A 14,216-nucleotide genomic window follows, 5' to 3' on the forward strand; every position below is an offset into this window, starting at 1 on the left:
GAGAGGGTCTGGTTTGGGGACCAGTGGATTTCATCTCTTCTTTTTGCAGATGACGTGGTCCTGCTGGCCCCTCTCTAGCCAAGACCTACAGCAATACACTGTGGCGGTTCGCATCCCAGCCGCAGTGTGAAGCGGCTGGGATGAAGATCAGCTCCTTCAAGTCCGAGGCCATGGTTCTCGACCGGAAAAGGGTGGCTTGTCCTCTTCAGGTTGGAGGGGAGTTCCTGACTCAAGTGGAGGAGTTTAAGTATCTCGGGGTCTTGTTCACGAGTGAGGGAAAAATGGAGCAGGAGATCGACAGACGGATCGGTGCGGCTGCCGCAGTAATGGGAGCACTGTGCCGGTCCATTGTGGTGAAGAGAGAGCTGAGCCGTAAAGCAAAGCTCTCGATTTACCGGTTGGTCTACGTTCCTACCCTCACCTATGGCCATGAACTTTGGGTCATGACCGAAAGAACGAGATCCTGGATACAAGCGGCTGAAATGAGCTTCCTCCGTAGGGTGGTCAGGCACTCCCTTAGAGATAGGGTGAGGAGCTCGGCCATCCGGGAGGGGCTCGGAGTAGAGCTGCTGCTCCTCCACATCGAGAGGAGCCAGTTGAGGTGGCTCGGGCATCTATACCGGATGCCTCCTGGACGCCTTCCTCGGGAGGTGTTCCAGGCACGTCCCACCGGGAGGAGTCCCAGGGGACGGCCCAGGACACGCTGGAGGGACTATGTCTCTCGGCTGGCCTGGGAACGCCTTGGGCTCCCCCCGGAGGAGCTGGAGGAGGTGTCTGGGGAGAGGGACGTCTGGGCGTCTCTGCTGAGTCTGCTGCCCCCGCGACCCGGTCCCGGATAAACGGAAGACAACCAGTTTGAGTATACAGAAATTTTTATATAATTTGTAAATTTTTTTTTTTTTGTGGCACTAGTGGCATAGTGTGATTTGACAGTTGGCAGACAGGTGGTGGGGTGAAGACATGCAGCATGGGTTGATGAGGTCAAGACCTGAACCATGGACAGCTGAGTAGAGGAATGAAGCCTTCATATATCGGTCAAGCACCGCGTCCCAGTTTTTATATAATTTTAATATTAGATGACTGAAAATTGTACTGCTGATGTCATTTCTGAGCTGGGCTGAACAGCTAATGTTTCAGGATACAGAAAATGTCTGAATAGCGCTGACTGGAATTAATAACGCATAAGCTGTGATGTTTTTATGTATTCTATATTTTACATTTCCAGAGTAGTTTGTTTCTGTTATTAACCTGTTCTATAACACATATACCAAATGCATGGCAGTCTTTTGAAGTCTGGATTGGTCAGAATTTCCTTGTGGAAATTTAGACTTCTATGGGGTCTTCAGCTGAGTCGTATTAGAGCATGTATCGCAGGGGTGTCTAAAGTTTTTGTCATGTGAGCCAAAATCATGAAGTGCTGGTGGAGCAGTAAAATATAATAAAAAAATAATAATAAAATAACAGAAATATGTTTTGATTTTTTCCCTGCTGAACGAAGCATTTAGCCTAATATTTGATTTAAACAGATAGTCAGATGCTTTGTATGACAGGGTAATACAAACTCCAGTCCAGTTGCCACAAATGGCCCCCGGCCCGCACTTTGGACCACGCAGATCTGGCGGGTCCCTTACTGTTAAGCTTATACTTTGAAAAAGGTGACCGGAACTCCTCCCACTGAGAGCACAAATTGACATCTCATTTTAAGAGTAACCGCAAACCTCTGGGTTTTTGGCGACAGAAGGGTTAACTGAACGTTTGGAAAGGCCCCGCTGGGTCATACAGTAACCGGTGAGCCGGTGGTCTCCGCCTGGACGAAGCTGGCAGCCATGGAGCCCGCTTGGCTGTTTTTACAGCAACGCTCAGAAACGCCACAGTGACCGTAAAATACGGCGGCGTCTCGTTTACCTCCCTCCTTTTCTTCATTTGCTCCGCGACGCTTTGTCCTCCGGTACGGACATGCCAACATGTGCAAGAAAATAACCAGGGCCGAGAAATGTGAGCGGACCGGCTCGGTGCTGTTATCGGTAATAAAGTAGGAAGAGGACGGAAACGGTTTGTCGCATGAACCCGGGCAGAAGTCGGTCCTGCTGCTCGGTCGTTTCCACAGACTCAGAATGAGGAAACCCAAAGGGATCCGGATGGTTTCTGCCCTGTGTCTGGGATGTTTCGTCATGGTCATCTTCTACTTTAACAGCAGTCTGAAGCCAGGTGAGCTTTAACAGAAAAAAGCTGCAGTCAGAACAGAAATATCTAAATGTTCTGATTAGATTGATCTTTGGGTACAAAGATCAGCCTCTGAGCCTGATGCACCAGAATGTATTGGATCCCAACCAGAGACAAAAGATGGACACGTTGCCACCTACATCTGTTCAGGGGTGAATTCCTTTCAGTCTGATTCCTTCAGGTTAACTGGAGTTATGAATCATTAAATGAGAGGGACAGCAGAATACATTCAACATCTTTACTTGTAGGTCCTGTTTCTGTAAAAGAACTATCCTTATTTTCCTCTTCAGTGCACCACACTGGAGCACTCAGAACCAGCTCCTCATTCCTTTGTGTTACAACAGGATGCACTCAGATCTTGATAGTGAAGTCCCTTCAAAACGCTGCTAAATATGTTGCACTGATTTCTTTTCATTTGTGTTGTTGTTTCTATATTTCATGCAGTACTTAGAAAAAGGATGTCACAAGCACAAACCTTAATGTGATAGATCAACACAAAGTATAACCTACATGTGAAGTACAAGGAATAGGATGCATTTTTTTTCCAATTATTTATTTATTTTTTACAAATAAAAAATCTAAAAAGGCTGGCATTTGTGTCCAACCCCCATTTACTCTCATAACCCTAAATACAATCTATTTCAACCAATTATCAGTCTGAACCCAACATACCTGTGGTGACGTATGGTGGTGGCAGCATCATGCTGCTGGGATGCAGGAAGACTGGTCAGAGCGAAGATGGGTGGAGCTCAATGCAGGAATATCCTGGAAGAGCAGCAGGTAGGGGCTGTAAAAGACTTGAAACAATGACTAAAGACACAACCAGAGCTCAAATTGATTGGTTTAGATTAAAATATAGTAATGTGTTACAATGGCCCAGTCAAAGTCCTCTCTGGCAAGACTGGAAAATCCATGTTTACAGACACCTTCCTTCTAATTGGCCCCTACATGTGCAAAGCTAGAAGAGTCATGCAGCTTTAATTGCAGCCAATGTTGGAGAGTATTGACTGTGGAGGTTGAAGACATTTGCATGCTATAAATGTCTAATTTTCCTTCCACTTTACATTTATGCACTACTTTGTGTTGGTCTAACTAAGGGGTGGGTAACCTTTGCAATCCAAAGAGCTGCAGTCCAGCTGAATAAAACTCGTTTAGAGCCGCAAATGTCACATGACCTTCTGAAAAAAAGACAACTTGGAATTGTTGATAATTATCTACTGTAAGAAATTTGTTGTCATTTTAATCTCTAGTTTTAGTTTTTAAAGTAAAGAAAAACGTTTTTGTAACTTTTACAAAAAGAGGGGGGATACATTTCCTTCCATAGGATGTTGATATTTGTGGAAAATTATGTGAAAAAAAAAGCACATAGCTTCCAACTTTATGGCAAGAAAAAGAAATCTAAAACAATATTACAATAAAACTTTCAGCATCAATCTGTGGAAATTCAAGGCAATCATTCCAGTAATGAACTGGAAAAACCTACATTTGTTTTATCTATATTTAAAAACATTTATTGGTTCTCTGTTGTTTTTAGTCAAAGTTATTAAAAGCTATTGTGGAAGGTCCAAAGAGCCACGGGTTGCAGACCCCCTGGTGTATCACACGGATTTCCCTGTCTGTGTACATCATTGATTGTCAGGGTGCCCCCCCCCCCCAACATTTTCACTCATTCTTGTTAAAAAGCTGCATATGAGACTATTCTGTGAGCCACAGGTCCCGGCTGAGGATCGGTTTTGCTGTAAAACAGATTAGCGGAGCGTTTCCCCTGCTCCACGGAGGACGGCTGGGAGCAGTCTCAGGTGGTGGTGGTGGTGGGGGTGTTCGGCCCATGCTGAGAGCTGCCCTCCACCTCTCCCAGGTCCCATTCCTGTTACTTACAATGGCCTCATTCAAACAGGCTGTGCAATATCAGGGGCCTCGAAAGCATGTAGGGTCTACGCTGTGAGAGCAGACCGTCTGAAGAGTACCCGTGTAGTTCCGGATGTGTGTGATATGTCCATATTTAAATGAGTCTATGAAAGACCCGTCTCTCTCAGAGGCCATGTACCATTGCACTGCTCAGTGAGACTTTTAGCAGCTCATGTTTAAATGGATAAAATGTGCAAAGATATGAAGTCCTAAATATATTCAATTTATGCTCTGAACATTCCAAGAGCTCTTTCTTTTGTGCTGATGATATGTTTTTGGTTTAAATGTGTTCACTACTTTGGTGTTGATCTGTTTGATGTGATGATTATTGACGTCACTATTTTATCATATAGGAAAGTGACTTCTGAGAACTGTGCAGTCAGCAGGTTTCTGTCCATTGTTGTAGCTGACGAGAGGCAAATGCTTGGCCATGTTTGTGGTTTATCGCCATAAAGATTGGTGACTGCTGTTATGGCCTAATAGACGTTGAAAGTGCCACCATTATTATGAGCGGATGAATTAGGATTGAGACAATTAACCCTTTAAACAGCTCCAACTCATGTTTGGTTGATCTAGGACCAGTTTCTCTGTATTGATAGAGTAGGTGGAAAAGTTTAAATACAGAACACACCTGTGTGAACCCCTTCCGGACCTTGAAACTGACCAGAAAACCGTGACCTACAGTACAACTGCCGGTCTAGGGAAAGGTTTATCCAGACCCTTGAGCGGTTAGCTTGCGGTGTGAATGCATGCCAGGCCAGCGTACCAGCAGCAGGAAAAATTATTTAACGTAAGAGCACCGTATTTGAGTAGAAGAAGAAGAAACAGAGGGAAAAACTGCTGGACCGGACCAGCAGAATGAATGCACCTTAGTAGGACAGAGAACCAGCATGTAGCAGTGAGATCCCCCAGCCAGGGGAGTGAGATGATGAAGCCGTTGGGTTAAGAAATCAGTAATAGTAAAGATTATGTGCTTGGAATTAACAATAATCAGAACTGATTCCATGTTGTAATAATTTTAGGACTTTTAACTGTAAGTGTTTACTGAATGTGTTTTATGGTAGTGGATACTAACCAATCGGATGAGCTGATTGATTAGAATCCACTCCTGATCAGGATCCGTTCTGTCCCCAACACCCAGTTTTAATCATTTCAAAGTAAACATCAGCTGATACAGAATTAGGAAGTTGCTTCATTATAATGAGTAAAGTGAGCCCCATATACAAGTTTAAAAAGTGCAGCTTAATAACACACTGTAGTTCATCAGTATTATAATCCACCAGACACTGCAGTCTTTCAGTCCCTGTTTCTTTGTGCAAGTCATCCCTAGTTGCTCCAACACAGGGTATCTGCAATCAAAAAGCTGCTATAACCTGCTGTCAACACCTAAACCTCTCTTAGGCTACGTTCACACTGCAGCTTGAAGTGACCCAAATCCAATTTCTTTGCCCGTATGCGACCTGTATCCAAACTTTTCATGACAGTCTGAACGACACACAGATTCGATTTTTTTCAAATGCGACCCAGGGCCTTTGGATATGTGGTCCTAAATCCGATACATATGTGATCTTATCAAATGTGACCTGCGTCTGTGTGTCCAGGTCGCATTCATCCGACCTGGACGTCAATGATACTCGGCAAGCGTCACTATTCTGGTTCCTGCTACCCGGAAGCGGGAAGAAAAACGACAACCATGACGGACATGGTTGTTAATGTGCTGGCTCTGGTTGGAAAACAACTTAAAACTCGCAAGATACAGTCGAACATTTATTTACTTCCACAAACACTAAGAACGGTCGCTACATGTGACGTCATTGCGTCGTCTACTGCGCATGCGGGACACTTGAGTTGTATGACTGTGTTCACACTGGAGATCACTACAGGTCACATATATTTGGAAATGTGAACGACTACGCAAAAAAATCGGATTTCACAAAAAAGTCTGAATTGAGCATTAAGACCTGCAGTGTGAACGTAGCTTTAGTTTTAACATTTGTTCCTAATGATTATTCTGACTTGACACACACAGCTTCAGTCTTCAACAGATTCATATATGGTGACAATCCTGCTGACAGCGTTGCCATGGTAAGCTAACCCGCTGCATGTTTTTTGATGACTTGCTGATAATGCGGCTTATCGCATATTTCAACCTGGATCCAGTTTATCATGTGCCAATAGAACTCAACAGAAACATAGCGCTTACTTTTTAAAGTTGTAAAATTGAATGACTACAGAAATGGCTGCATGAAGCACTGCTCTCTACACTACAGAGACCCAAGTCTTTCACTGTCTGTCATTTTGAACTTCAGTTAGGCTTAAGTTCTAAGTGGAAAAGCCCTGCCCTAGAAAATCTCAGACAGGAGACCTTCTTCAGCACGTTTTGAGAGCTGAGCTTTGTCAGGAAGTCCCAATAACAATCATGGAAAAATGTTGTGATGAGGCTCAGCTCTGATAGCTCTATGATCCCTTGTTATTTGGTCTAGGATGAGATTGGAGGTGGATTTTACGTGTAATTCTTGGCATTGAATGTGCATGAAATGAAACTAGGATCCTTAAGTTTCAGAGCCTAGGAGCCCATGAGCTTCAGTTGCACTGAGTCCCCTGATGGTGTCAATTCGGCTGGGCTAGGCGACACAATATTTGGGTTTTTTGTAGTCTATGTACTTAGAGTTCAGTTATATTATATCTTTAAAAGTTGTAAAATGCTGATGTAGATACAAAAATTTTTTTTTATTGATTTATACGAGTATTGTGATTATCCTGAACCTTCCTTACTCTGTGCTCTTGTTCATTTAGTTTTAGGGATGAAAGGATTGCTGAGTGTCCTGAGCTGTTACATTGTAGGCAGACTGTTGTCATTGTTATCACCACCTTCTGACCCCACATTATTAATTTATTCTTTGTGGTTGTTAAAAATTCATTTTCTATACCTGCTTTTCCATGAAGGGGGGGCGCTGGTCCCTAACAGCGCTGCCAGCCGTGCAACTGTGCAGCACTGTTGTAAAAATGTCACGTAGATTTATGATGCCCATTTGTTGTCCATCTTTCATATAGAATCTGTTGTTTTGCTGCCTTCTTCATATGGGGATAGAAAATGAAAGCACACTTGCCCATGCCCTCCATAAAACACTTAACCTAAAAGGTGCAAAGCTTGAGCTTTCTTTCCTAAAGGACTAAAGGCTAATGGCTAGTGTTTTGTGTTTTAGCAGCATGCTGCTACTTCTGGCTCTCTTTTCCATAGCCTGCGGTCTGAAGAGCTTATCGCCTCCCTCACACTCCTCTCCCATCTGGAAAACTATCCTTTGCACAACGTTTCGCTAGAGTAAAGTCCAGTTAAACAGACCTATGAATGTTACGAGTGTTCACAGATGCTAAAATTATAGAAAAGAGTTTTGTATCCCCAGTTCGTTTGTATTTGTAAAAATTCTGAACCAATCACAGGAATACCAGAGAATGTTTTCTTTAATTATGTTGTGCTGCTCAGAGCAACTAAATGTGAACCTATAATCTGTAGAATCTACAGGGGTTGGACAATGAAACTGAAACACCTGGTTTTAGACCACAATAATTTATTAGTATGGTGTAGGGCCTCCTTTTGCAGCGTCATTTCGTCTTGGGAATGACATATACAAGTCCTGCACAGTGATCAGAGGGATTTTAAGCCATTCTTCTTGCAGGATAGTGGGCAGGTCACTACGTGATACTGGTGGAGGAAAACGTTTCCTGACTCGCTCCTCCAAAACACCCCAAAGTGGCTCAATAATATTTAGATCTGGTGACTGTGCAGGCCATGGGAGATGTTCAACTTCACTTTCATGTTCATCAAACCAATCTTTCACCAGTCTTGCTGTGTGTATTGGTGCATTGTCATCCTGATACACGGCACCGCCTTCAGGATACAATGTTTGAACCATTGGATGCACATGGTCCTCAAGAATGGTTCGGTAGTCCTTGGCAGTGACGCGCCCATCTAGCACAAGTATTGGGCCAAGGGAATGCCATGATATGGCAGCCCAAATCATCACTGATCCACCCCCATGCTTCACTCTGGGCATGCAACAGTCTGGGTGCTACGCTTCTTTGGGGCTTCTCCACACCGTAACTCTGTCGGATGTGGGGAAAACAGTAAAGGTGGACTCATCAGAGAACAATACATGTTTCACATTGTCCACAGCCCAAGATTTGCGCTCCTTGCACCATTGAAACCGACGTTTGGCATTGGCATGAGTGACCAAAGGTTTGGCTATAGCAGCCCGGCCGTGTATATTGACCCTGTGGAGCTCCTGATGGACAGTTCTGGTGGAAACAGGAGAGTTGAGGTGCACATTTAATTCTGCCGTGATTTGGGCAGTCGTGGTTTTATGTTTTTTGGATACAATCCGGGTTAGCACCCGAACATCCCTTTCAGACAGCTTCCTCTTGCGTCCACAGTTAATCCTGTTGGATGTGGTTCGTCCTTCTTGGTGGTATGCTGACATTACCATGGATACCGTGGCTCTTGATACATCACAAAGACTTGCTGTCTTGGTCACAGATGCGCCAGCAAGACGTGCACCAACAATTTGTCCTCTTTTGAACTCTGGTATGTCACCCATAATGTTGTGTGCATTTCAATATTTTGAGTAAAACTGTGCTCTTACCCTGCTAATTGAACCTTCACACTCTGCTCTTACTGGTGCAATGTGCAATCAATGAAGACTGGCTACCAGTCTGGTCCAATTTAGCCATGAAACCTCCCACACTAAAATGACAGGTGTTTCACTTTCATTGTCCAACCCCTGTAATTTAGAGTATGCAGTTACCGACCACTAAGTCTAAATAAAACCTAATTATGGGAAAACATGAAAAGGTTAAATTCTCCTCTGGTCTTATTAATGGCTGAACAATTGATTGGTGATTGACACATCTCAGTTTTTTTAAACCATTAACAAACTGAAGCGATAATGGAAACTATTCTCCAACATGGATACATGAAGGGTTTGTGGTTTATCACTAGGTTGAATAAATAAATAGCTTTCTGCTGACTCTACCACCTTGCCTTCTAATATCCTGTTTATTGGCACAATTTCAATTCATTATAGACGGTGTGCAAATTAAAATCCCAAAGATGAATGAAGCCGGTCTGAGTGCATAACTGCGTAAAGATTGCTTTTGGTAATTTTGGTTTTATGTGGTTGGAATGCAGCACATCTTTCATAGATTAAAACTGCCTGCTGGCTTTCAATTTCAATAGACTGGTTTCAGAAATAAGCATGGGCAGTTTATCAACATTTGGAACTGCTGAATGTCGTCATTTCTGCTCCATCTGGAATAAAGGTCAAGCTGTTTGTTTAAAAAATAAATATAAAGCTGCAATAGAGGACTCATAAAACAGAGGAATGTACGGCAGAGTGTTATTGTATTTTTTTTAAAGCTTTGGCATACTGAACTCGCAGCAGTGGTCTGAATCTAGGATAACCACAGATTTGGTGTGGGTTTATACTACATGTAAGATGTGAGCACTTTATTATAAAAGCTCTACACAGATGAAAGTAATAAAGATTTCTCTTGAGACATATCTTTGGGTCTTGGAGGCTGTGAGAGAGAATAAGACTTACAACAGATAACAGGAATACAGCAAATGGTCTTTTTTAATCTATGAGCTTCCAACCTCTTTCGTGGAACTTAAGGTATTTGTACATTTTTGCAGCATTTTTGTGTTCTCAGTTTCCATTCTCTCGAAATATACATGGAGTTAGTTATGCTAACCATGCTAAGTGCTAGGGTTGCAAAGTCCATAAAAACAAGATGAGATTCTAGCAATACTTTTGGGGAAACTAATAATTCATTCTATTTTTTGCTTACTGAAAAGGAGCAAAGGTTTTACAAACCACAAACTGTGCATTAAAGAATCTGTAATCGGTGCACAATAATTCATTCACGTTTTGACCAGTCAATATGCTTGTCTAATTCTGAGGTGGTCTTCAGGCTAGAGAAAATGCTATCTTTAAAAGCTTAATTTATACAAAACTGTGTTTTAATGGATAAAAACTACTCTGAGGGATTAAACTTGGATAATTCTGTACTGAATTATCCATGTCAGGTTTGATCACTCCAGATATTTAAAAGTTTGAACTAGAAATGTTCAAATAAATTCTCATCATTAGAAGATAACGTTTGCGGTATTCTCAGTGCTTCGTCTCTTGTCTGTCACTCCATTAGTACAATAATAATAGTAATGCTCCATTTTATTCCAACTGCTCTCTCGTTCACAGTGTGGCGTCGCCTCTGCTCCAAATATAAATAAATAATACCCGCCTTAAAGAGGGCTTTGTGTTGCTACATGAACACGTCTTGACATTTTTTTTTTACACCATTGCTAGGGTCTTCCTCTTACATGGTACGATTGATGTATATGTCACCAGTAACATTGCAGATGCACACACAGATGTGCAGTGACAACCTTTATGTGGTTCTAGCGATTTATTCACAAGCACACCCTGAGACTACTGCTTAGGCCTCAAGGCAGCTGTCTGGATCACTTGCACTCAACTCATTCCTTCCCTGCCTGGGCTTGACTAGAGGCCCTGACAGGAGGAATTATGTGTTCAGCTCTTCATCTGACCGCATGCTGTGCAGTAAACAAATATGTTCCCTGGCTTCCCTTGATATCCTTGTTTGGCATCAGATTTCATCTCTCTGTGATGTTATAAAATGAACAGTGCTGTGCAAAATAAGCATTTGACCTGAACTTAATAATATGTTCTGCAACCTTGCCTGCTGAAATCAGTTGTGCCTTCCAGCTGCTGTGGTTCCTCTCCCATCTTGGCCTATCTGATGACAGGTCTTATTGGCCCTGATGCCTTCTGTCCAGAGGGCTGCATATCCATGATTCAGCACTACAGCAGGTTATTATGCAACGGGTACTCTGGTTTCTCAGATTCTGATCAGTACCATCTGTCCTAAATGCTGTCCCACTCAAATGATTTGCAGGTTTGTCCTTTCACAGATGAAATTGCTCATTAGGTTCTTTAGAACCCATCAAACCAAGTTCCACAGAATTGATCTCTTTAAACAAAGTGTTTCAGTCGCCTAAATGGTCTCCACATACTTTTGTCTCCCGGAACACAGGCCAATTGGATCTCACCGAGATGTGTTGGCCGATTATTCTTCTAATTTTTCGCATACTTGATCCACATAGTTCTAACTATCTAATCAGTAAATACAAAAAAAGCAGTAATAAAATGGTTTCTCACCAGGACATCTATGCAGTTTTTGTGTCCTTGTTGTCCACCAAATGATAAAATTATGCAGCTGACTAAAACTTGACAAACCTCCTCACAATGTGTTTCTTCAAAACAAGTTGTTTTCCTCATCTGCTGTGTGTTTGGCATCACACTGTAAATGTTTTATTGTTGTCCCGCACAGTCCTAACCAACATCTGGGCTACAAGCAGATGTCTGCAAAAAAAACAGACAAGCCTTTGTGGGCAAATAACAAATATTACGTAACACACACCAGGGCAGGCTTTTGGGTATAAATTTGTCTATTTAAAAAAAAAATTTAAGTGAAGTTCCTACACAGTCTGGCAAAAATCTCAAAAGTTTGGAAATTGAGTATTTTCAACAGTTGGAAAAATGTATGCATTTCCAGGTTTTATTCCTTATGACAGGGCCTAAATGTTCTATTTATACTTCATTTAGTCAACCAGATAGATGAACTGTTGTTAAAAAAAAGTCTGACTACTGTTGAAATTTGACTAAAAAGGACCAAAAACTCAATTTTGGTCCGGCTGGGAATGGAAATTTGATGAGATGAGACAATAGTTAAATGAGAATGAAACATGATATTACAATATTAAAAAACACTTTTTGATAGTTTGTACAAATCGAGGAAAGGTTTTGGCAAATCACAAACTATGTTTATTAGGCAGTCGAGGTTTGACTATGCCATCTAAGGTGGTCTTAAGCCTAAACAAGCATGAAAATGTTCTCTACTTTGGTTTCATAAACAGAATTAGGTTTTATAAATATTAGACTGTGGTTCAAAGAATTTCTGTTCAGTGTTAAATGATCCAGTTCAAGTTTGATGTGTGTAAGCATTTTAGATTTTAAACTAGAAGTGATCAAACTCTAGAACAGTATTTTTTTTAGCACTGATAGGAAGCTCCAAAGCGGATCCCAACTTTAGCATCAGCAGCCACTAACAGTTAGCCAGTCATGGTATTCTCACCACTCACAAATCGTTCACGTATTGCTTGGGTCGCCTTTTTTCTACCAAATACCCAAAAAGCTTTAGCATCACCAGAAGTCTTTATTTGCCGACTGTCAACTCAAAAGGGCAATTCAAAAACGACTTCCTTTCTTACTTCATAATAAGAGACTCCAACATGGATATACCAGGTGTTGATCAAGCTCAAAGCACACTATTTCATATCTCATTTTCCTAATTATAGCTTAACTGATTCACCAGATGAAGTCACATGTTCATAGCAATTAAAATGGGTTTGCGAGGCAGACTTCAGTGATTTTTAATATTAGCTTGTCCGAGCTACCGCACCCTGCTGGTAGTTAGATGCCTCAGAGCTCCTCAGGATCTTCTCCAGAAGCTACACCACTGTTTACAAGACTTTCTCTTAAAGGAATGACTCTCAAACTGTTCTATACTCTCAACATTTTATTCTAAAAAACGCAGAGGAATGGTTACAGAGATCAGGGCTGAGGCTCCCGTCATTAATCCGCTCGGTGATCGAAGTGACGAAGCAGCCTCGAAAGAAGGTCACACATGGTTTTTATGTCTGGTACTCCCTCCAAGGGATGTACACTCTCTCAGTGTTTATCAGTAGACTATGTGTCACACCCTGAATCTACAGGGGTTGGACAATGAAAGTGAAACACCTGTCATTTTAGTGTGGGAGGTTTCATGGCTAAATTGGACCAGCCTGGTAGCCAGTCTTCATTGATTGCACATTGCACCAGTAAGAGCAGAGTGTGAAGGTTCAATTAGCAGGGTAAGAGCACAGTTTTGCTCAAAATATTGAAATGCACACAACATTATGGGTGACATACCAGAGTTCAAAAGAGGACAAATTGTTGGTGCACGTCTTGCTGGTGCATCTGTGACCAAGACAGCAAGTCTTTGTGATGTATCAAGAGCCACGGTATCCAGGGTAATGTCAGCATACCACCAAGAAGGACGAACCGCATCCAACAGGATTAACTGTGGACGCAAGAGGAAGCTGTTTGAAAGGGATGTTCGGGTGCTAACCCGGATTGTATCCAAAAAACATAAAACCACGACTGCCCAGATCACGGCAGAATTAAATGTGCACCTCAACTCTCCTGTTTCCACCAGAACTGTCCGTCAGGAGCTCCACAGGGTCAATATACACGGCCGGGCTGCTATAGCCAAACCTTGGGTCACTCATGCCAATGCCAAATGTCGGTTTCAATGGTGCAAGGAGCGCAAATCTTGGGCTGTGGACAATGTGAAACATGTATTGTTCTCTGATGAGTCCACCTTTACTGTTTTCCCCACATCCGACAGAGTTACGGTGTGGAGAAGCCCCAAAGAAGCGTAGCACCCAGACTGTTGCATGCCCAGAGTGAAGCATGGGGGTGGATCAGTGATGATTTGGGCTGCCATATCATGGCATTCCCTTGGCCCAATACTTGTGCTAGATGGACGCGTCACTGCCAAGGACTACCGAACCATTCTTGAGGACCATGTGCATCCAATGGTTCAAACATTGTATCCTGAAGGTGGTGCCGTGTATCAGGATGACAATGCACCAATACACACAGCAAGACTGGTGAAAGATTGGTTTGATGAACATGAAAGTGAAGTTGAACATCTCCCATGGCCTGCACAGTCACCAGATCTAAATATTATTGAGCCACTTTGGGGTGTTTTGGAGGAGCGAGTCAGGAAACGTTTTCCTCCACCAGTATCACGTAGTGACCTGGCCACTATCCTGCAAGAAGAATGACTTAAAATCCCTCTGACCACTGTGCAGGACTTGTATATGTCATTCCCAAGATGAATTGACGCTGTATTGGCTGCAAAAGGAGGCCCTACACCATACTAATAAATTATTGTGGTCTAAA

At 42.5% G+C, this 14,216-nt stretch overlaps 1 protein-coding gene across 2 annotated transcripts in view; it reads left to right on the plus strand.

Moving 5' to 3' along the window:
- The first annotated feature begins 1,682 nt into the window (after positions 1-1,682).
- The window catches only part of LOC124856661 (carbohydrate sulfotransferase 11-like), a 34,673-nt gene continuing 22,139 nt past the window's right edge, over positions 1,683-14,216 (plus strand). Inside the window, exons 1-2 of one of the 2 annotated variants that reach the window (XM_047347363.1) lie at positions 1,683-2,208; positions 2,880-3,003. In XM_047347363.1, coding sequence (XP_047203319.1) covers positions 2,925-3,003 — 79 coding nt within the window. In that variant the 5' untranslated portion in view covers positions 1,683-2,208; positions 2,880-2,924. The remainder of the gene's footprint in view (positions 2,209-2,879; positions 3,004-14,216) is intronic. The other variant, XM_047347362.1, reaches the window with a different exon arrangement.

This window comes from Girardinichthys multiradiatus, chromosome 20, assembly GCF_021462225.1.
Source record: "Girardinichthys multiradiatus isolate DD_20200921_A chromosome 20, DD_fGirMul_XY1, whole genome shotgun sequence".
In the NCBI taxonomy this organism is placed as follows: domain Eukaryota; kingdom Metazoa; phylum Chordata; class Actinopteri; order Cyprinodontiformes; family Goodeidae; genus Girardinichthys; species Girardinichthys multiradiatus.